The sequence below is a fragment of the Neolamprologus multifasciatus genome, chromosome 16, assembly GCF_963576455.1.
Source record: "Neolamprologus multifasciatus chromosome 16, fNeoMul1.2, whole genome shotgun sequence".
In the NCBI taxonomy this organism is placed as follows: domain Eukaryota; kingdom Metazoa; phylum Chordata; class Actinopteri; order Cichliformes; family Cichlidae; genus Neolamprologus; species Neolamprologus multifasciatus.
The window spans coordinates 25,417,195-25,438,113 of NC_140454.1; the positions used below are offsets into that span (position 1 = coordinate 25,417,195).

Here is a 20,919-nt window from a genome sequence, read left to right on the forward strand (position 1 = left end):
ACGCTGCTACAGCTGCAGATATTAGCTTACTGGATAAACAATGATGGGCGCTCAGCTGTCTTTGGTATTGATGAGACTCATATTAATGTGCACGCATGTACAGTGTGATGTATAATTCCACAGCAGATACGATGGATCTAAAGCTACGAAAGAAATGACATCCTGCCGTTTTATGTGTTAAGCCGATTCAACGGCTACATCAGGAATGTTATTATTGAAAAATTCAATGTTTCCACTTTGCAAATCTGGGAGCTGTAGCTGATCCTCTATACTAGAATAATCATTTTTTGGTTTGAATCAGGAAACAGAACCAACTGCTTTGAGCTGGAATTCCGCTTAGCCATCGTTTTTTGGTGCTGCTAAACCAGCAGCCTCAAAGGTTTACATGTATTTCTAACCACCTACACTGCAGCTAGGAAAAAGAATGGCTTTTTAAATGCTTCATGATTTTCTCGAATGATTCAAGGCATCACTGCACAATTCCTTAATTGCAATTCAGAGAACTCCCTCAACACTGGCAGCCGGCTCTTATAAACACTGTGCGATGAAATCACCATTTGCATGAGGAGGGTGATTCAAACAAGGTGATTAGGTTTAATCAGCCAATCCTTGACGCTGCCAAAAACACAAATCTCCATTCTCCTCACTGAAAACAGTCTCACTGAAAGAGCGCCGTTAGAGCTCAGCATGCACAGAATGCATTTCCATTTGGCTTTTGATATAAAGTATTCAGATAAAAACGGACTTATATTCACTGTGTAGTCAGACTAAACCCGTCTGTGCACTCCATGACAGTGAATGGACTCTCACACACACAGTAACTATCAGGCCTTGTTCTTTTTACACTGAGAGTCTGCTTTTAGAAGTTTTTAAGATACCTAAAATGCTACCAATGATGTCCAAATGAATAATAATTACTCAGCTAATACTCTAACTGCACTTTGACTCCCCTCATCCATCCCCCCATTCATCCTCACCTCTTCACCCTCTCCATCAGGCCTGACAGCGTCCTCCAGCTGCAACGGGAGACGAGGCTCAGCCTGGCTGATGACAAAAATCTGAGAAGGGAAACAGATAAAAAAAAAAAATACAAAAAATTAAAAGTGTGACAAACCACCGATGTTTTTATTCGATGCTGAGACAATGGAAAGTCCCTGGACTCCAGAAACAGGCAAAGAAGGTGAAAATGAAAGGGGCTAAAAGCTGCATCTGTTAAAACCTCATCAATGTGTGAGAAAATCACCTACGTGCTGCTGGTAACCATAGCTGTCAACTGTTGTTTTGTATTTTTATGTTTTTCATTGGGCATCATAGCAGAGAAAATCTCGTCCCATTCACCAAAATGTGATGCATTCACTACATCAAATTCTTTTGCAGTACAGTACATAAGAGTAAAAAGGAGCCTTGAGGTGACTTTTGTTACATTTTCTTGGCATATAAATAAAATGGATGTTACTTAAAGCTCAGATACTGCGGTAAATCAAGAGTTTAAAAGGAAGAGTTAAATGGTCAATGCGCTACAGTGAAAACCTCTTTGGTACCTGCTTGAATAGCATGAATTATGGATGCTTCATTGTCTGGGTGCGTACGCAGTGCATGTGCTGGGAGGCAAAAAATACACCCTCTTTATTTATGTGTAGGAGACATCTGCGGCTTTAAAAGCAACTGTATTATCTTCTCTATGTTTACATGTCTGTCTGCTAAGAAGTGCCCATTAAGGACTGCAGTGAAAGTGCCAACCCTTTCAACGTGGAGCTCGACGTCCTGCTGCGAACAGCTCTCGATCTTCTGCTCCACTTTCCTCACTGTCGCCTCCACATCGACGATGCTCTCCTTGGTGATGCTGGTGGAAACATTCAGGGGGAGGAAAGTGTAAGCGATGCACGTTAGTTACAAAACAGATTTATCTGTTTGGAAAGACGAGCAACTGTGAAAACCACATATCCGTTAAAGTATGTGCAATGCTTGTAGACAAGATTTTACATTTTTCATGCTTTTATGCACCAAGGATAGTGCGGGGTATATGGGTGAGTGATTTTTGACTGGGCGGTAGGTTTTTTTAAGCCCCCCCTCCTCATGTGTTTTAAAATAAAAACAGCACTGATATTTGCATATGGGCTAATTGACATACCGCAAGAGCTTGTGGCATAAGAAACCACATTGCCCTATTCATAGTAATCGTGAACGTGAGACTACATTAGATTCAAATTAACAGGTTGCAACAAGGCAGAATATGCTATCACTTTCATCTTTTTCCTGTATTTTTTAAACAAATGGGTGTCTGTTGGTGATTGTTTATCTTACATGGGAAGAAAACAAAACAAAAAACACCTGCAAAACCATTTTACCCACTAAAATAAATTTTAGGCCCCATGTGGTGAAATTTCTATCACCACATTATTTGTCAAAGTGTTTATTTAAAGACCTGGCTGAGACTTGGTCCATATCAAACAGCTAAGCAATTCAACAACAGTTTTTAACTCAGCTGGAACGATAAATTATAGCAATGTGCACAATCTTAACTTTCTTATTGAAACAATAATTTCAGTCACAAAGGAAAAATAAACAAACACGAGCACTGGGGCTCGAGGGGGGATTTGTTAGCTTTGATAAAACTTGCCTCATACTACAGCTCCTGGAAAGTACCCAGCTCTACTACAAAAACTCTTTGACTTTGAGAGCTGGGGTAAGAATTTCCCTCTTGTGAGCCACAGCATACCAGGGGAACCCTTTCTAATTTCCTTATAATCAGTTTAAAAAAAAACAAAACAGTGCAGCATCCCCCTGCACAGGCTCCTCACTGAAACCCAAAGTAACATCTGAGGTACAACGCTCACTGTCTCACAGCAAATGGCCAGATGGGAAACCCGCTGTAATCCACCACTCGTTCTCATTACAAAGCAGTAATGAGGGACCGAACGCTGGGGTACCGCCGTCCCTTCAGCCCCACGACAGCTGCCACCAGACCCAATCCCCTCCAGTCGGAGATCAGCTAGATAAATAAATCCCCACATTAATAACCTCTGCTGCAGGACAAAAGTCTAATGACAACACACTGAGCGCACACCAACAGAAACAGATTCATTCAACACAAGAAGGAAAGAGAAAAGGGAGTGAGCGCTCGAATCAGTGATCCAGGAAGGACAAGCTGACTGGTTCGGCAAGCCTGACTCCAAACTGCCTCTAACTTTAACTGACTGAACAAGTGTTACAACATTAAATTCCTGGCTATAGTCGCTTTCAGATTTTTTCAGCTTCGAAGTTATAACATGTATCATCTTATAATACCACTTTGAATCCCAAGAACCGACAGTAAAATCAGCATATCACTCTAAATGGCCTCATATCAGCATTAAAAAGAAGGATTCTCGCCTCCTGTCAATGACCTCAGAGGACAGTGAATCTCATTTACAGGTAAATGAGATTTTAAATCTCAATTAGTTTAAATAAAGTAATAAATAAATAACCCCCATCATGTGATGACACGTACTCTTCCCCGGCCACACAACAATTATGAAAAATAACTAGTTTTTAACATAACTGTTCCTTACTCTGCCTCAAAAGTGATTTAAGAACCCTGCGAGTCAAATCTGTGTACATCCAGGTACAGTACATCATCACAAATTAGTGCTATTCACAAAATAAACAACCAACAGTTTTGAAACGCGCTCTGAATTAAACCGACCAACTCCATAGCAAACAACTGACATGTTGTTCCATTTCAGAGCTCAGCCACAATTTCTTCGCTGCTCTACATTCAGCACTTGAGAGGTACTTGAGAGTAAAGGTTGAGCACAGGCAGAAGATCATTTAATTAAACTGTGAGAATGGACGGATGATCACTTGGACATGCAATACAAGTAAGGGGATTCTCAGCAATGCAATCTCCGTCCTTAGAGCAGTTATGAGGGGATTTACTTGTAATCCAGGGTCTCAATCAGCTTGTCAATCATCAGACCACATTGTCTGAAACTAAATGTGCACCACAAAGCTACAGGAGTGATAGTGCCACCTGTTCTTAGAGATACATCAAAAAACAGAAGCACAGCAACAATGTTGTTTTGGAAACCCGCTTGGTAAGCGACTGCAAAGTGGTATGACTTTGCTGTTGTTTAGTTCTGATGTAAGATGGTGTTGTCTTGACAACCATGTCATCACTTTCACTTGCTGTGGTGTTAGGCTGTCAGGTGGCATAAGATTGCGAAACAATCCAACTGTCCGACCACAACATTGCAGAACAAGACTGAGGAAGTGCTGCACATAAAAGAAATCGCTGGTTACAAAAATATGTCAAAGTGCAAGGAGAACACTATTTATATATAAATTTATATATAGAGAAAAAGGCACCATCTTTTGACGTACCCTCATTTTCAAAACATAAAAAAAAAATAGCCAAGTATCGTGCAGGGCCTCCATAAGCTCAGTCCCACTGAGGAACATGTACACTCCACAGGAGCTCGTGTGGTTTTTGGGACCTGGATGTTCGGTTCTGTGGCAACTCTGTAGCTCAAGCATTTTTCAGAGCATCCTGTTGAGCTTTGGTCAGGCTAAACCCTTGGCTTTTTCGTAGTGTCGCTCGGGCTGTTCTGGGGCAGTTTCAGTGCACAGACAGCGCACACCGTCCTAATGAAGGAGGCTGCTGCTGTCAGGGAGTGTCGGTGTGGATGTTGTACACCGGGGATTACCACAGCAATTGAATTTTAAATACATGGTTGGTGTTATTCATTTCATCTGTTAGGGGTTCAAATGTTGAGGCTTAAAGGAAATTACAGTTTGGAGCTGCAGACCCCTTTCTGCCTGTCTTTGGAGCTATTTTGAAAGCCCCAGTGCCATATTACAACAGCGGCAAGAAAAAGGCCAGCTCAGTGACTATAAAGAGGAACTATTGCTGTGTCAGCAGTTGGTGATACTTGTTACAAAGTTAAGGTCAAGACTCTGGTCTCAGCAGCAGAGACCTTGACCTCATTAGAAAAATTTGCCTGTGTCTGGGTTAAATTTCCCATGAACCTCACGATACCGCAACAAACTTACACCGAGATCTCAGGGCCTCATTTCTGAAAACATGAACATAATGCGTGCGTGTCAAATGGTAATTTAGGCACATGCTGCCTGTCATCAAACATTTAGCAGCTCCGACTTGTTTACATACGGCTCAGACAGCTGTGTACATTAAAACCAACGTTCATTACTTATATCTTTCATCAAGTCTCGTGTTTTCAACAAACCGTAACAAAAGAAAGCCAATGTTATCACAAGCATTACATGAAATTAATATTTGTTCAGTGGTTAGTTATGTAGTCCAATACAACAGACCGTTTTGAATGTATTCAAGGGTGGATCAAGGATCAAGGTAGGAAAAACTGTGGGGAAATGCAGCGTGAGCAGCGCCTGATGCCAATGAATGTCTCGAACAGTTACGGAGGTTGACGGCACTCCAAAGATGTTTGGCAGTTTTCAATCAAATCTCATGTCTCATCAAGTCTCATGCCAACTTATAAGCCTCAAATGTTTAAAAATGTTTTAAGCCTATCAGACCATCGCACTTGTGCAACTGAATAGTAGCTACACTTTAAAAGAAAAAAAAAAAACAACACACATTCATTACTGCAATCCCTGCATTGCTTAAGATCAGTGTTATCCCATGTCTTAACTGTCATTTCAGTCTTGCAGATTACAGTCGGGGTGTTACCTTTTGCTTAATTTAGCAATGTCTAAGAAGAAGTATTATGTGATAATTAAGTTCTTCCCTCTTAAATTCACTAAATACTGGGCGTACTTCAAAATAACTGTTTGGGTTTTTTAATGAATAAACTGCACATTTCAGTAAATTACATCAGGTGCATCATAAAGATTTTTTGTGTCAATTTAAAATCCCAATAGGGTTTCTTTTTAAACAAATAAGCCCTGCTGCAAACCTCTAATGTGAGCCTAATCTAACATCATTATCAGCAACACCCCTTTTGTTTCTTTAATAAAGTGCACATCCGTGGATGGTTATGTCCATTCATCGACTACCAGTAATGGGCTACAGTTTGGCTGCTAACGTGACTAATGATTCTTGGCTCTTAAGTATTTCTCCCTCCTCTGATCCAAGGAGCTGTATCTGCCATCTTGACAGGAACTGCCCCATTAGGCCACTGCTGTATTCCGCCCTGTTGAAAGCCAGCTTTTACTGCCAAGTGAAAAAATGATTGATTTCCCCGCCCTCCACCTCAGTCAGACGTGTGAAAATGGATCAGTGGACCATTATGGCCAAGGTTTTTTTTCCCACCATTGTTTCTGCCCTCTCTGACAGGAAGAACAGTCTCGGTACTTACTTTGCGGCAAACTTGACCATCTGCTTGCTGGCACGATCCCCCACTGCGACCAGTGCCTGCACGTTAAACTGCTGCTGACGCAAGACCAAGAAGCATTGCTTCCCTGAAAGCAAAACAACAATAGATAGAGCTCGCTTTTTACAATATAAGCATAACAGCCTTGTCAGAATAATACCTTGGGCACTCTGTCTGAAGCTAAGTAGGTTTGTTCAGTCAAAAGGGCTGTGTGTGTGACTTGAGATGAGTGTCTCACAGCTGTAGGGATCAGATGAAGTGTCAAACATTTGCAAACAGAGCCTTGTCTTTGAAGAGCACTGTGTGGAGAAAGGCTGATTGCTACCTTCCTATCAAACATATACAGGGACCTAGGAAGAGTGTAAACACGTTAGCCACAAAGACTGAGGGCAGGAGATAATCAGACCACCCAGTTACTTTGATGTTTGTTGCCTGTGAGAATAGGGCGGGTGGTGGAAATAGTAGTGATGCCCAAATCCCACCAACAGATGTACCTCATCTCACACAATTCAGGATGTTATTCTGCTCACACAGACATCCTACAGCGAGCAGAGAATGAAGACACAAGTGGAGGGGAAGTGGCTCTTGATTCTGGAAGTTATCTTTAAAGGAAATGGTTAAAAAAAAACAAAAAAACAAACCATCACAGAGACTATAGTTTATTTGCTAAAAGGCTCACTATTTATGGAGAGGAGCAATAACCAGGCAAAGCTCAGAGGGTTATTGTATTCAAATAGTGAAGCTTCATGACTGCCAGCATCTGGAACTGACGGGTTATCTGATCTTCCAGTTGGCAGTGACAAGCTAGCCTGACGGTGATATCAAAAACACCTTCAGGTTGTCAATCTGCTTAACAAGGAAAGAGTGGAAAAACAAATCGGCTTGGTAACGCCTCACAATCTTAAGAAAATATTTCACAAACAGGAGCAAAGTCTTTTAAAATTCTGATTTTACTCTGGGAGTGTTTGGTGCATAAAATTGCAATAAAAGCTTTATGCTTCTCTTCTAGCACAGGGCCTCCAGTGTTGAACCTAAAGACAGCGATGTCTGTCATTTACATCATTTGAAATGGAACACCAAGTGAAAGCCAAATGGCACTGCTGTTTGATCTTGAAGAGAAAGTGCTGCTGTGAATAAAAATGACCCCAAGGCAGATGTTATAAACTTTTCAGTATCGTTCACGGCGGATTAGCTGAGGGGGCATCTAATCATGGCCGTTTGTGTCTTTCGCACAAAAGAAAGCTGCAGAACCAAAAAAAACAAAAGAAAAACAAAAGGTGAACAAAGGGGGAGGTGATCTCACCTTTGGCTCGGCTGGTGTGGACCCGGGCGCGCAGCCAGATCAGCTGGTCAGCTTTCTCAGTAGTAAGGTCTTGGACCCGGACCAACTCCCTGTCTGGCTCGCACACGCACGCACGCACACACACAAACACAAAATATTTTATTACTTCAAAGGACTTTGCTTCCTCCCTTTCCCCACCTGCGTGCAAAGAATCCCTCCCCTCTCGTCCCTACATACTCCCAAAGGCAGAAAGAAAAGCCAATGAGCATGCTTGTGCACGTGTAAAAGTGCAGACAATAAAATGCTCAAATTACAGGTATGCCTAATAAATAAGAAACACTAGGAGACTTGCCAAAAGCTGTCTAACTCGTCTGCTCTCTTTGTGCTCTATGACAAATTGACTCTAGTTTCACCTGTATTACTCAGAGGCATGCTTACTCTTCATTATCAGTGAGCAGAGAAGGCAGACACCGAGGCTACACCAGAGAAAACAGAGCCGCCCTGTTGGCTGAGAACTCTGTCAACCCACATGAAAGCCCTCAGGTTTCAGCCCCCACCTCTGCTCCAGCTCCAGCTCCATCCTCGTAGCTGAGCTTGCTATGCAGGTTAGGGAGGCACCACTTTGTTTGCTGCCAGTGGAGCTGAAAGTGCATCCAGACAGATGGACGACATCAACAGGTCCGCCTGCTGCCTCGTTTATCGTTTATCAAACATTATACGTTACCGCTATTATCACTAGCATCGCTTAAATGGCGACCAGAGATGACACCAAAAGGATTTTTCATGATGTTATCGTGTTAAATCAGTATGACTGACAGCCAGACAAAAGCTCAACTGTGAAGTTCTGGATTGGGAAGTCATCGTCTACACAAACATGCTGCAGAGTTTACACTTTGTACCAATGCTCAACCTGTTTTCCCAAAAAAGTGTCCGACCTACGTCACTGTTGTATAACCGACTTGGAATCTTTTGTTTTTGGCGGCAGCTTAGTAGCCGGGCCACCGGCAATGATCTTGATTAGCCTTTTTTCTGTTTGTTTTTGCACTCGAGCCTGTTTTTCTGTCACTTTTAACTGTAGTCTTACACTAGTTCCTGTTTCCAGCAATGAGTTGACTCATTTCAGTCTGTCCTTGTTTTTAATTTCATTATCAGAAATATATTTGTTACATTATGATGGAGACCTAAAATGTTATTCCCTCACCATTCAGTAGCACCAATAATGCTACTGAAGTTTCCCAAGCTACTGGATCAGAGATAGAAACCACGTCTGTGTGTTTAATGCATCTATGGTATTGTCTTACTGTTAGTTCATTCATTCATAAATAATAAGAACAAATGATCAAAAATTCAGATCTTTCTTTCACTCTTTCAAATTCAGGCAGACTCTGCTATCAAAATCATAAAGTTGTTCTGTAACATTATAAAATAAAGACACGCCGACGATGACATCTACAATAATAAAACCTCCCTCCTATATTATCGTTGTGTCAACAGAAACTCTGATACTCTTATGAACCATCACGTCAGCCTCTCATTACATAATTTTCATCACTTAGGATACAACCAAACATTCCTGCTAATGTTAGTGATCCATCAAGTTGGCAAGCACAGAAACATAATTGAGTATTTCCACACTGCAACATGTGGAACTACTCAAATAAAGGAGTTTAATGGGACTATATGGCAATGTAAATCTAATAAAAATCTAATAAAAAGATGTTTTGTCTTCTTTTTCAATACAAATCAATTTCCGCTTTCAGATATGAAATGCTGATGAGTGAAGAAAGTAGCTCCCATACTAACCCAGCTTTTGTTGGGACTGGACCATAGCTGACACACCATATCGGTCCTTGGCAAAGTCCTTAAAAATCAAAAGGGTGAAATCTTTAGCAGCATTTCATTTAACCATTAAATGAAAACAGTACTGACGCATGCGTGTGGACTTTTTTGTTCTCCGAGACAGTTCTGCCACTTTGACTTCATAAGCTTCTGACGTCTGTCTGTCTACTACATCTTAGACAGACACAACAGATAATGGGGCTTATCATAAAAAAACTGAACAGAAAACAGGCAGGGAGAGGTATGCGTGCAGGTATTTGCACACAAGTTGTTGCCACGGTGTGAATGCACAGGAGCCAAAATCAAAGTCAGTCATAGAAGCAGAGAACTTGTATCGGAGGACGAGTGCTGTGATCTCTACGAGCCACTTACATCTTCCTCTGCGCTTTGTTGTTCAGAAGCCTGAAACACAAAGAGGAGAAAGGGATTTAAAGGACAAATAACTAAGAAATCACAACAAGAGGACTGTTAATTAATTAAAAGTTTAAAACATCCAACTTAAAATGTTGTTGTTTTTTTTTTGTTTTGTTTTTTTTTACACCAGGCATGTAAATCGATTTTTCATCTCACGCTACCAGGGATTTAAATACAAATAATAGACTGCAGTTCAATCCCAGAGCCAAGACTTAGATGCCTAGAATGCACAGCTTATCCACACATTGCTCCAGCCCATCAAAGACAATGAGTAATGGCAGCAGGAGATATTGCTTTGTAATAGAAACAGTGTAAGTGAACAGATATTCTTTATCTCCGCGCTGACTTCTGGGCATATAACTCTCACAGCGCGATGAGATCGAGTCTGGGAAAAGTTACAGTTCCATTTTCTATGCAAATTGACATTGGTGTACAGAAATATCTAGTGGCAGTTGAGTGAATTGGAATAGCCCATTCTTGCTGTGAAAATCCCGTCACATGATGGATGATATTCAGCTTGTGAACATGTGCATGCAAACAGGCTACGGCCATGAAGCAAGCCGAGCCCCATCGGTCCCACAAAAACGACAAGTGCTGGCAGAAAACCCTTGCAAAAAAGCGCAAAGCAGAAAATAACACAGCTAAGGCCCAATAAACATTCGGTTCAGCTTTGAGCTCTTCCCCTAGGCAATGCTTGCTATTCCAGAGTGATAGAGGCAGCAATATCCAGTGGATTAAACAGTGACAGCACTTGCTTCTTCCATGAAACATGCTGACTGGATGAATTCAGCTGGAGGAAAGGATTCTTTGCTGTTTTCACTATCACAGGCACTTCAGTCATGACACGGCTATGCAAAGGGTGTCAAACTAGATGGCACATTTTCTAAAGATTCCCTTATTTATATCCTGCAGATTCTGCTCTAAAGGTACACCTACGGGAAAGAAAAATATGTAAGATCACATCAGTATCAATATCTGCCCATTTCATGATTGGAGAAATGTTACCAATTCACAATTTTCAAACTTTCTGCTACTTTTGTGCCGTTTCGACATGGCCTTCATAGCAAATACAGCTTAAAAGGGAAAGAAGCGTATCAATCTGAAACTACGATTAGCAAATGTGACCTGAACATTGTCAGGACCTTGTCTGGAAGCCAAAATTGCATCAAAAGTCCAAGTGGTTAGCAGGCTTGCTGAATCACGTGTTTAAACAAGCAAACAGCTTCTCTCTCAGTTCTCTGATAAGACAGGATAGGATGTGCAGCATCATATCTGCACACCATTTAGTGGGTGGAGCTGCTGTTCGCTGTGTTTATTACACGTGAGACACCCAAAAAAAACACCACTATTATCAGATCATCAGCCTAAGTTTGGGCAACAGCAGAAGTTCAGCAAAATGTCAAAGTTTGTGTAATATGAATAAATATGTGACTTCACTAGTTACTGTGACATTACAGAAACCCGCTAACAACTAATCCATCTGCGTCACTGGACATCAAGAAACATATTACTCAATCTGCACGTTGGTGGAAAATGTGTTCATTTCACTTGGTGCGATGGGGAGATAAGTCTTTGCAGCTGAAAGATCTAGTATCCCATCAATCCATTGTTCATATTGTGTAGGGCTGGGTGATATCTCCGTTTAGGTTATATCAATCGATACCCATACATGTTTCACAATATAGATGAAATAATAACTTCTGCCAAGCTTAAACGCTCCTTTTTACTCCTAAACAAAGATATACGTTTAATTTTGCAAGGATGTAAGTGCTTACTTTTGCAGAAACATGCTTTCAGTTTGCAGTGCATGCGGCTCCATGTAGGAATGTCTCCATGGAGCCAAATTCATTGGACCCTTCTCTTATACAATGTCCTCGTGTTTTAAGCCTCAGGCTGCGTCTGCTGGGTTGTCGTGTTTTGTAATGCTGTTGCTCAAGTTGAAATTAACATGTTCTGTTGTTGTTGTTGCCATTTATCTTGCTCAAACTCCTGAAATACTAGTGTGTACGGCTGCAGCAGCCCAGAGATTAGCACATGTGCTGCTGCCAGCTGCTCCTCCTACACTCTGTGTGTCAGCCCAACATGATGTGGCTTCAACTCTGTTTCAAAATGATTGGTATGATGCGGCACTATCTTCATACATAAAATACAGAAAGAATCAGTTATCGCCTTTATATAGACCCATCTTTATCTTTCTATCATCCAGCCCTAATTTTCTGTCTCTCATTCATGTCTGGGTCGTTGGGTCAGCAGTGTAGACGGAGAAGTCTTGAGCTCCCTCTCTCCAACCACTTTCTCGAGCTCATCCAGTCTGCACCAGGATCTCCTCTTTGCCATCTCTACATTATTGTAGTGGAGGGGGTTGCATATCCCAATAATGCCCAGTACCTTAGTTTAAAATGAGGGGCCAGACAAAAGTGATTCAGAAAACCAAAGAAAAGAATGCAAGGCACCAGTTCACCCTGTCTGGGAACCAAAGTTACTGAGGGCGCACCCTAGAGCCAAGCCTGAGAAGGGTGCTTAAAGAAGAGTCTGTGGTGACGGGGCTTTTGCCCAAGGGCACAGTTGGGCACAGCCTGAAGAAACCCACCTTCCTGTGGGCTTGCCACTAGTAGTAATAACATCAACAGCTAGTACTGGTAACATTTAAGACAGAATAAAATGTTAGCAAATAATGGACTAAATTATTGTTAATATGAAACATGGAGTGTGCTGTACAAGTGATCAGAACAGGAGTCAGGGGGTGAAGAGAAAACAGAGTTGCTGGAGTTGGATGAATACTGGCCAAATTCAAATCAGGTGTGATTTATTTGTCCATTTTTTTAATGAAACATGGTGAAGGGGACAGAAGGTTGGCGACCCAACACAACACAGCACACCTGTCAGCTTCATTTATGGTGGGCAAAAGCACAGTATTACAATAAGTGGCAAAATGGTTAAAATGGCATACTAGGAAGGAACTTTTCACTTGGTGTAGAAGAAAATAGCACTTTGTTTGGGTGGATATAAACACAGCCAAAATGACAGGAATACTTAAACAATGGAGTCTCCAACCCAGCTGAACCCCAAATGCCCACACAACAGCACGTCACACCCTTACCAGCTGTACAAGAGTGGCGGATGCAAAACAACAAAACAGAAGAAAACAAAACATCTGACCATTTTGGCCTGTTTCTCAGCCTTCTTTGCAGCTTTCTCCGCTTCCTTCTGCTGTTTCTTCAGGGCTTTCTTTGACTGAGCCTGCTGCTCCTCCTCTGTTGCCCTGAAACAGGAAGAAACGCACAACATAAACATTTCCTTCGACTTCCACCTCTTATTTCTTGTGCATCCCACGAGGAAGTTATTGACCGCCTGGGAAAATTAATTCTGAACCATCACCACCTCCAGCCTTTAAATATGCACTACTTTTATTCCCATTGTTGTTCTAAACAAAAACTGCTGGAGCCTGTGTGAACAGAAGCACAGCAGAGAAAAGTAGGAACTAAGATCGCCTGGATAAACAGTGCAGCTTTAGGAAGATGCTAGCCTGAAAATCTAACATAGAAAAATGGAGCTCATTCAATTATGATAACACTGTGATAACACCGTGCCTTATCTGAAAGTAAAAGATGTCTGTATTTGCACAACAACCGCCATACTACACAGCACAACATAATGCAGGAGCTGATAAGTATTCAACTTTTGCTTGTAGAAAAATCTGGTTTATGCAAGCAACAGGTCAACAGACACTCTCATATGTAGGTGAACATGTAAGTCACAGAAGAACATAACGGTAAAAAAGATAAGCAGAGATAAAACGATCATATAAAATATTGGGACTTTTTACTTTTCCGTCAGCTGTTATAAACGTGTGCTAAGATGACAGGTGTATGAATGAGACCAGGTGTCTAGTCCTGAAGGAAGCACGCAAGCTATAAAGGACTCGCTCCTATTTAGTCACAGGAAATAACACAGATCAAAGGCCGACTATGAATAGTAATAAAACCTAAACAAGACACAGAAATCACAACATATTTTGACTTCAGACCAAACTCGTACTTCCCCCAAGGATCTACATTTAATAGTGACACCACTGTCCCAACAACCACCATTGAGATCTTTTATGATTTAGCACCACACCATATATTTTCCCATCGAAATGACAAAAAATACACCACGATTCAGGTGGTGAGGCTCATTCTAATTCAGCACACATGAGATTCAAATGTTTCTCAACTACACCTAAAACTCTTTGTCACATTAACCTGTTTTAAAAGACAGTTTTGAGGCAGCCTATTGGTTGGTCTGTTGCTACCTTGTGCTATAAGCGTGTTTGGAACCTGGATGAAAACGGCACAAAGCAGACCAATTAAAATGCACTCAGGTTGGATTATTTATGTGTTCTGCCAACCGGCTGAATTCGTTAAACTGGATCAACAGCCTCTTTTCCCCCCTCAGGCGAGTGAGATCAGCCTGTGGTGCAGATGTCCACACACATTTATAATCAAACTCTAAGCCTTTGTATTTGTTAAAAACACATCATTTAATGACAGACATACTGCCATATGTTGCACAGTCAGCTTTTTTTTTTTGCAGTTGTCAGTTAACACATGCATAATATAGATCACATGGGCGTATGCCCAACAGTTACCAAGTCCTAACACAACATATTATTGTAACAACATTTTTAATATTATCGTATCATAAAAGACAAACAGTTAATAATAGTTTAATATGAAACAAAGTGGTACCAGTCATTGGCTGAGACTCAGCAGTGTAAAGGCTGTCACAAGAGCAGCAGAAAGCTCTTTATACTCGCATAATAGCCCTGTGTACTAGGGATGGACCGATCCGATATACAGTATCAGTCCGATTCAGACCTAAATTACTGGAATGGATATCGGGGAGAAATAAAAATTTAACTCCATCTATTACATTTCAAAAAGCACCTCACAAAACTAACCCAGGTTAGTTTTGTGACTTGTACTTAAAGACCAGAAAAAAAAAAAATCTCGCTGAACACTCACAGTTAAGGCTTTAGTGTTTAATTTGAAGCTTATTCTTTTATTATTATTTTTCGTCCACATTATTGCCCATCACTTAATCTGGGCACTAATGTGGAATAAATCTTCCTTGGAATAAAGATGAATTGAGGAGTTAATGGAGAGGGCGAGGAAGAGTGTAGACTAAACCACCTTAGCACGTTGGAGCAGTGTGCATCACGTGACAGAGCGGCTGTTGCGTGCGAGAACTGTTAGTGGTCTGGAGTTACTTCACACTGAAAGCATCTGGAGCCTCGCTATGTGCTGCCAAACCGGCATTTCATCTCCAAGCAAGCATTCCCAGAGAAGTAAAGCAAGTGTGTAAGTTCATCTCTGAATGTTTGTAAAGCATTCCTATGTTAAGCTTAACAACCGATACATGGAGCTCAGATGTTTGTGCGTTGTCATAGCTAAGTCTGACCGTACAATGGATGGACTCAAGTTTTACTCTGGGAAAAAAAAAAAAAAAAAGCAGTGTTGCAGCCTAAACAGTTCTGTGGTTCAGAAAAAACCCTATGAAATACACTTTTATTCATACTTGTGTTACGTTTTGCACAGAAATTACACAAAATTCACTCTCAGGTTAAATGTGATAGAAACAGCTTACACTTACATCCATCTTGACAAAAGATGAGTGTCATAAAGCCGTGTTTGCATTTATTTGCACTGCTTTCCACTATGGATGTCTATTTATGTTAAGCTTTAAGTATAAAAGGGTCCATTCTACAACCTGTTGTTTTTAGTTGTTCAACATAAACATTATTTTGTGCTGATGTGCTTCTTTTTTTCGGAACCAAAGAGTTTTTGAAATCTGCATCAAATTGCATTTTAAATTACTTTTTGAAATATTACTTTAAATACTTAGATTTAAAGTTCTGCTAGAAGTTTAAATGAAAAGATCAGTATTACTGAACTGAAAAATATTTTGGGTTCAGTGTAATTTTGCATACAGGTATAATAGAAAAGCTTTAGTGTTTTGTCTTTTTAAATTTGAGTATGAACTTATACAAAATGCAGCAAGATATATATACATTAAAAAACTGTTTTACTGATTATAAAATAGACTATATCGGATTCATATCGGTATCGGCAGATATCTAAATTTATGATATCGGATATAAAAAAGTGGTATTGTGCCATTTCTACTGTCTACATGGGATGTGTCTAGCTACGTCACACCAACCAGAGACTACTGAACATCAGCGATATTGAGCAACTTCAAGACACTGCAGGCTAAAAAAATACTAGCAACAAAAAGTGGTTGGGATAGCGTTGACTGACTTGACCTAGCAACAAATACATTAGGCTACCTAGGGACATTCTCCTTGGTGTCTTCAGCAGTTTCTTCCCCTGTAGTTGCCTAAAGTTGCTAAAAGTCATTGACTTCACTGGCTCTCCCAGTTTCTTCCTCCTCCTCCTTTATGACTCCTTCCAAGCAGTCATAAACTACCTACTCTTACCAGAATAGCCAATAAAAAGCATGCCACTTCAAACATGTTTTGCATTTGCACCTGTCAACTTTCACAAGTCATTTAATGGCAATAATAGACTCATGGAGCTGTAGGGATTAAGGATTATAGCTATAATGTCAGTGGCTGATATTAAATAACATGAAATGAGAGAAACACTACGCAAAATGACATCGCACACAAGGGAACTGATGTGTTATTAATCTTCTATTTCCTGTTACCAAGCTGGTGACTCTACTCATTCAAACTGGCTGGTGAGATATTAATCTAAAGCTTTACAGCAGCTTGTCTGCAAATAACTAAGCTTGCAGTCTCAACACAAACATTGTAAGTACCGTGATATTTACTTTGGACTTTTTTTCTGCTTTACACGTGCTGATTTTTTATTTTTATGGTGACTCACTCATGTTCTATTGTAGTTTTGAATGACTTAACCATCCACTTTAAAGTTTTGATGTGACCCATAAATGGAAATGGCACGAGTAAAGCACACTCTAGAATGAGCATGAACAAAAACCATCAAGTCTGACATCTGCAAACGTGACTTTTAAACTACCTTTGTCCAGTAAAGTTATTCTTTAAAACCCTCTGGGCTGTTAGCCTTGTTAAGTTATTAATCATGTATGAAAAGGACAAACATTCTGCTCACCAGATTATTTTCTTTAAAATGAATACAGACCTCCAAAAACCTAAGATAAACACAGCTATCATTTAAAGGAGAATGGATGATAGTAAAAGTTATTTTCAACTTTGCAAGTAATAGAATCAGTTTATCATATTTTAAAGTGAAAGGATAATTGGAATAGCAGACTTCTCGCAATTACACTTGTGGTCAAAAGTATACACTAGTATTTGGTTTAATGTCCCTCAGTAAGTCACACCTCGACCAGACATTTTTCGTAGCCATCAACAAGTTTCCGGGATTCTGGCTGGATATTTGACCACTGATGGCAGATTTGGTAGAGTTTATTTAAACTGGTTGGTTTCTTCACACAGACCTGGCCACTCCAGTAGTTTAATGTTAGCCTGTTTTATCCATTCCAAAACCAGTTTTGATTTGTGTTTGACATCTTTTTCCTGTTTGAACACCCAATTAAATCAAAGTGTCAACTGTCTATTGATTTTAGCTGCAGTGAAGAATTTAAAGGTAGTCCTCCTTACTTATTCAGTTCACTCAATAGCAACTAAGCCCCAGAACATGATGCTACCACCACTATGCTTGACAGATGCCCCAGTGGTCTTAAGTCTAAAAGCCTGACTTTTACTCCTCCTATCAGCAATCTCTGCCTCATTTGACCTTAAAGCTTTTCTCTAGAAGGCATCTGGCTTGTAAATGTGGGCAACTGCAAATTACAGTCAAAATTGGAGGTATTGACTTTGGACCATGGGTTTCTTTCTTGGTGAGCAGCCTCTTAGTCCATGGCAATCTGCTCTTTAAGTCTGATGTCATTAGCCATGCCTGGGCCCAAACTCTGCTGCAGGTCCCCAAGTCAAACTATCACTGCGGCATCACTCAGAGTTGAAAAACTGTCTAAATTCTTTCATCTGTAATAAAATGATCAGTGTGGCTGCTGGACCAGGTGTAACAAGTAAGTTTAACATGCAGGCATCCATGAAAACAGAATTTATGAAATTTAACGGAGTTAGAAGTTAGCCGAGAGTTAGCTCGCTAGTTTCCAGCTAAATAAAATATACCATGTTCAGACTGAGTGAGTTCTGAAACAAATTAAGACGTACAGCTCTGCTATCATTTCCGACATAAATGAAGACAGGAAAGTAAACAGCAGTGATGTTTTATAGGGTTACTCAGGTTTGGCTCGCTGGTACATAATGATGTGCTACGTGATCGCTAGCAACACAGTTATGTTAGCATAATATAAACACAGTGAAGCTGGAGGATGAATGCTAACTTTTTTTCCACTCAATAAAGGTTAATGTGAGGATTCCCAATGGTTAGGGAAAAATGCAATCACATGGCAGGATGCTGTAAACGGACCGACCTTGAGTCAGGAGAGCAACTGCAATACGAGGTTAGTCATTAATATACTGCTGCATCAGCTGGGCTGTAGTTACATCATAAGGTTTTAAAAACTGAGCTTTAAAATGAATAGTGGTAATAAAAGCCGAGAGAGGCCGACAGTGATCACTGACTGTTTTTAGGGGCTTGTTGAGAATAAACAGAACAAGATACAAAGCATTAAAACACATTAAAAACACAGCAGCCTTAATAAACGCAGAGTGGTTTGGGCCTGGAAGCAGGGTTCATCACATCATCACTTAAAGACCGGATATTAAAACTCTGCAGCGGACAGTGACGATGGTGATACAGTAGTTTCCAGTTCATGACAGGCTTGAGCCCTGGTGGTTCCTGTTTTGGGTATGAACATCTTCCAAACTTTGGCGAAGTGGTGACACATCTGAACACTATTTGTGTACAATTGTTAGCGCTGACAATCTTGGCATTTTGATCAGCTACATGCTCGAAAGAGAAACTACCAGTTGTTGCCAATCGTGATCACTAATGAGGACTTAACAATAGGGCTTTCAAGAAAAAAAAAAGACCTAGAACATTTAGCACTATTAAAATTAGTGAGTGTATGTATACAGTTAAACCTGTATGTCTACTTTTGACTTAGACATTAGACTAGAGAAAAGCACAGCTATTTTGTTTCCTTTGTCCCGTTTTCTTTGTTAGTTCATTAAAGATTTATACTGTACAATCATTCCACCCTGGAATTAAAAAAAACATTTCAAAGAAATCATTCCAATTAAAAATTACCATAACATTCATGCCTGTAATGAGACTATGCAAACTTCTGATCACATCTGTACATGACGCATTGAGAGTATATATAGTGCAGCTAATGTGTGAAAAATTTGCTTAAATGTGACATTATTTAATTGAGATTCCAGGTTTGACTCAGCTGCAAAGACACACAAGTAAAGTATATTGTTTTAAAAACAATTTTAACCCACTTATAAAACCATCAGAACACCTGTACCACTTCTAAGAAGTCGTATTATCTTCTTAAAACTTCTCACCAGAAAATCCAGTGAAGCCAGTATGAAGTCAAATTTTACAGTAATGTGAGCAGGTTAAACTAGTCATGGCTTCGTTTTGTTTTTTGTCTCACACTTCTTACACCTTTAAGCTTTTAATTTTGCAGCAGCAGAACTTTAAAGTGTCTGATGCAATCATCTGTCATATTAAGGCAATGCTAGCTGCCTGCTCTCCGAGTTAGCATACCGCAGTAAGATCATTTTGCGCTCCGAGATCTGAGGCACAGCTTAACACTTTATTCATATTCTTACCCCTGCACTTCTTCTTTCGTCATGTCGACTTATTCGCTTGTAAAAACTTAGGAGAAAATGTTTCACGACTGTGTGACAGTGAGGAGCACGACATCAGCTGTTCGCAGCATGCACGGGCACGGGAACAAGGGACCTGTTTTGACGGCGCACAGAATACCGGATGTTCGAGATCCCGGCTAGAAACTAAATTACACTACGCAGTTCCGACTGACTGAGGTTTATCCGGCAGGTTGACAAAGCAGACAAAACAGCCCTATTGCAAACAAATGAAGGAAATTTATAGAAATCAAGAGTAATCTGTTGAAAAGGTGCAAAACAATCAAGGAAACACATTCAAGCCCTTTGTTTTTCTCCTGTTTTTTTTTTAATCAATGTTCAGACTGAGACGATAAAAGAGTATTCTCTAAAAACAAGTTGAGATAACAGATGTAAGTCCTAGATCCAAAACGACATCATGTCTAAGCCCAAAGTCTGTTATAATATTATACAATTGAAATAATAATAATAAAACTTAATATTGGCAGCTGATTTAAAATACCAAGTTCAAAGAATTTTCCAGTCAGCAGTTACAGTGCCCATACTTTTCTTTGTTATCATGAATTAAAGTGGGACTCTGAAGATTAAACAGAACACATTTTTTTAAAGAGTTACTATTATTAATAACAGAAATTATTGTTGGTGCCAAAAAACGGACTATTTGCAGACTGATGGTACTTTATTTCCTGAAAAAAAATGTATTGTATGCTTATCACTCTTATTTCACTGATGGGTTACAAAACAATTACATTTAAGAAAATAACATCTGAACTAATGAACCCACCAATCGCAACATACACACAAGGAAAACAACAAAAGTGACCACATGTGTGGGCTGTTTTACACATCCACATGAACACTAAAAGTGACACTCCATGAAATTACTTTCACGCCTTTGGTTGAGTGCACTAAGTGCATCCAGGTATCCAGTGACCTTTGGAGGAATGACGTGCACAGCGAGTGATGGTGGTTTGAATACAGTGGGGGTGTCATCAAAGCTTTTCTCAGGCTGCTACCCACAGGAGCTCCTGATAGAGGAAGCAGCCTTCCTGCTGCTCACTTTTCAACCAAAACAACATAACCTTTAGTGGAGCATGTAACCGCCCTGTGGCATTTGTGTTTCTTTCCTGCTTAGCTCGCATTAGTCCTTTAAAATCATCTCTGCGCTTACCGGACATGTCACTCATAATTTTAATATACATCTCTCGACAGGA

At 40.2% G+C, this 20,919-nt stretch overlaps 1 protein-coding gene across 1 annotated transcript in view; it reads right to left on the reverse strand.

Annotated features, from left to right (window-relative positions):
* Positions 1 to 19,821, reverse strand: part of dars1 (aspartyl-tRNA synthetase 1) — a 35,411-nt gene extending 15,590 nt beyond the window's left edge. The window contains exons 1-8 of the mRNA XM_085135415.1: positions 19,670 to 19,821; positions 13,027 to 13,129; positions 9,826 to 9,855; positions 9,418 to 9,475; positions 7,636 to 7,728; positions 6,318 to 6,420; positions 1,741 to 1,843; positions 978 to 1,058 (exon numbers count right to left, since the gene is read on the reverse strand). Of these exons, the coding sequence (XP_084991541.1) occupies positions 978 to 1,058; positions 1,741 to 1,843; positions 6,318 to 6,420; positions 7,636 to 7,728; positions 9,418 to 9,475; positions 9,826 to 9,855; positions 13,027 to 13,129; positions 19,670 to 19,692 (594 nt within the window). The 5' untranslated portion in view covers positions 19,693 to 19,821. The remainder of the gene's footprint in view (positions 1 to 977; positions 1,059 to 1,740; positions 1,844 to 6,317; positions 6,421 to 7,635; positions 7,729 to 9,417; positions 9,476 to 9,825; positions 9,856 to 13,026; positions 13,130 to 19,669) is intronic.
* Positions 19,822 to 20,919: the final 1,098 nt, after the last annotated feature.